Source organism: Olea europaea, chromosome 7 (assembly GCF_002742605.1).
Source record: "Olea europaea var. sylvestris chromosome 7, O_europaea_v1, whole genome shotgun sequence".
Taxonomy (NCBI): Eukaryota; Viridiplantae; Streptophyta; class Magnoliopsida; order Lamiales; family Oleaceae; genus Olea; species Olea europaea.
In genome coordinates, this window is record NC_036243.1 from 24,528,944 (window position 1) to 24,530,258 (window position 1,315).

At 36.7% G+C, this 1,315-nt stretch overlaps 1 protein-coding gene across 1 annotated transcript in view; it reads right to left on the reverse strand.

Moving 5' to 3' along the window:
* Positions 1 to 796: 796 nt before the first annotated feature.
* LOC111398095 (protein CCA1-like) overlaps positions 797 to 1,315 on the reverse strand; it is a 15,767-nt gene continuing 15,248 nt past the window's right edge. The window contains exon 2 of the mRNA XM_023025050.1: positions 797 to 1,201. Within this exon, the coding sequence (XP_022880818.1) occupies positions 797 to 1,201 (405 nt within the window). The remainder of the gene's footprint in view (positions 1,202 to 1,315) is intronic.

A 1,315-nucleotide genomic window follows, 5' to 3' on the forward strand; every position in this document is an offset into this window, starting at 1 on the left:
GATAAATATTCATTGCACCGGCATACAAAACTAGATTAGAATATTGCACGAATCTCCGCTTTCCTTTCAAGTATCATTTCACGAACGATAAATATTCATTGCACCGGCATGCAAAACTAGATTAGAATATTGCAAGTTGTACTCAAATTCAAATCAGATTATTGGTATTGAGATAGTGGCCTTGTTAATTCATTCAACAACCATTGCAGCCAAGAGATCTCAGAAACAAGACTTGCTACACTTGGATACTCTGCCCTTAGTTTATGAACTAAAATTTGTGCTCTATCGTAACTGTAATCATTCGAATTTAAGAATTCTTCCACCTTGATACCACCATTGAAACCTAGTCCCTAGAAACTAAACTTCAAAACTCAAGATCGCTGATTAATTTTTCCTTCCTCCTTCAATTTCTGTCATAATTTGAAGAGCAATTAATGGCATTATTGGATACGCTCTTTTCTCCTCCAAGTTATGTCATAAAGCTTAATCTATAACAGTTACTAAAAGACACTAATCCTACCCAACATCAGAAAGAGAGTACTAGGAAGAATATTTGCAAAAGAAAATAAATCTTTCTTCAACAGATGATATGGGAAGGAAAAGCGGCCTGATAAGAGACGCATCCAGGAAGGTTTTCGAATTGCCTTTGCATTAGTTCAAATAAAAACAAGTCCCAAGTAATATTAGAGTACACGCCAACATTAAACATTTCAAATCCATAATATTACATAGATAAACTCAATGCTAACGTGATAGTTGATAAAGGAGGAAAATGCTTGCAACATCAGAGGAAGCATTAGGTAGAAGCCTCTCCTTCTAGGCATATTCTCTTAGGGCCTTTCTCTTCTTCCTGGCCATTGTCCTGTGACCAGCTCTCTTTTGCTTCTATCGAGCACCTTTTGTAAGGTTTAAACCCTGTTCTACGAGCTTTTAGCTTTGCGTATCCAAGTCCCATACTCAGGGGTCCCTCTTCTTTGTTTTTACCCATCAAAGTAGCATTATCTTCCATTCTTAGCTTCCCGGAAGAGGTATTCCACGTCTTACTGTTAAGGTCTAACTGCAATCTATCTTCATCTTTCTCTTGTGAATTTTCTATGTCCTTATTGTTATTTTTCAAATCCCTTTTGTCTAAACCATGGGGTGGGGAAAAACTTTGTGGCAATATTTCTCTAGAGAAGAGTGCCTGAAAAGCCAGTCGTCCCTGCATATGAAGCGGATAGAGAGAAGGAAAAAAAGGAAATGATTTCACAGACACATATTAATAAAAAGCATACTTCTAGACATATAAAAAAAAAAAATACAGTTACCCCTTGAG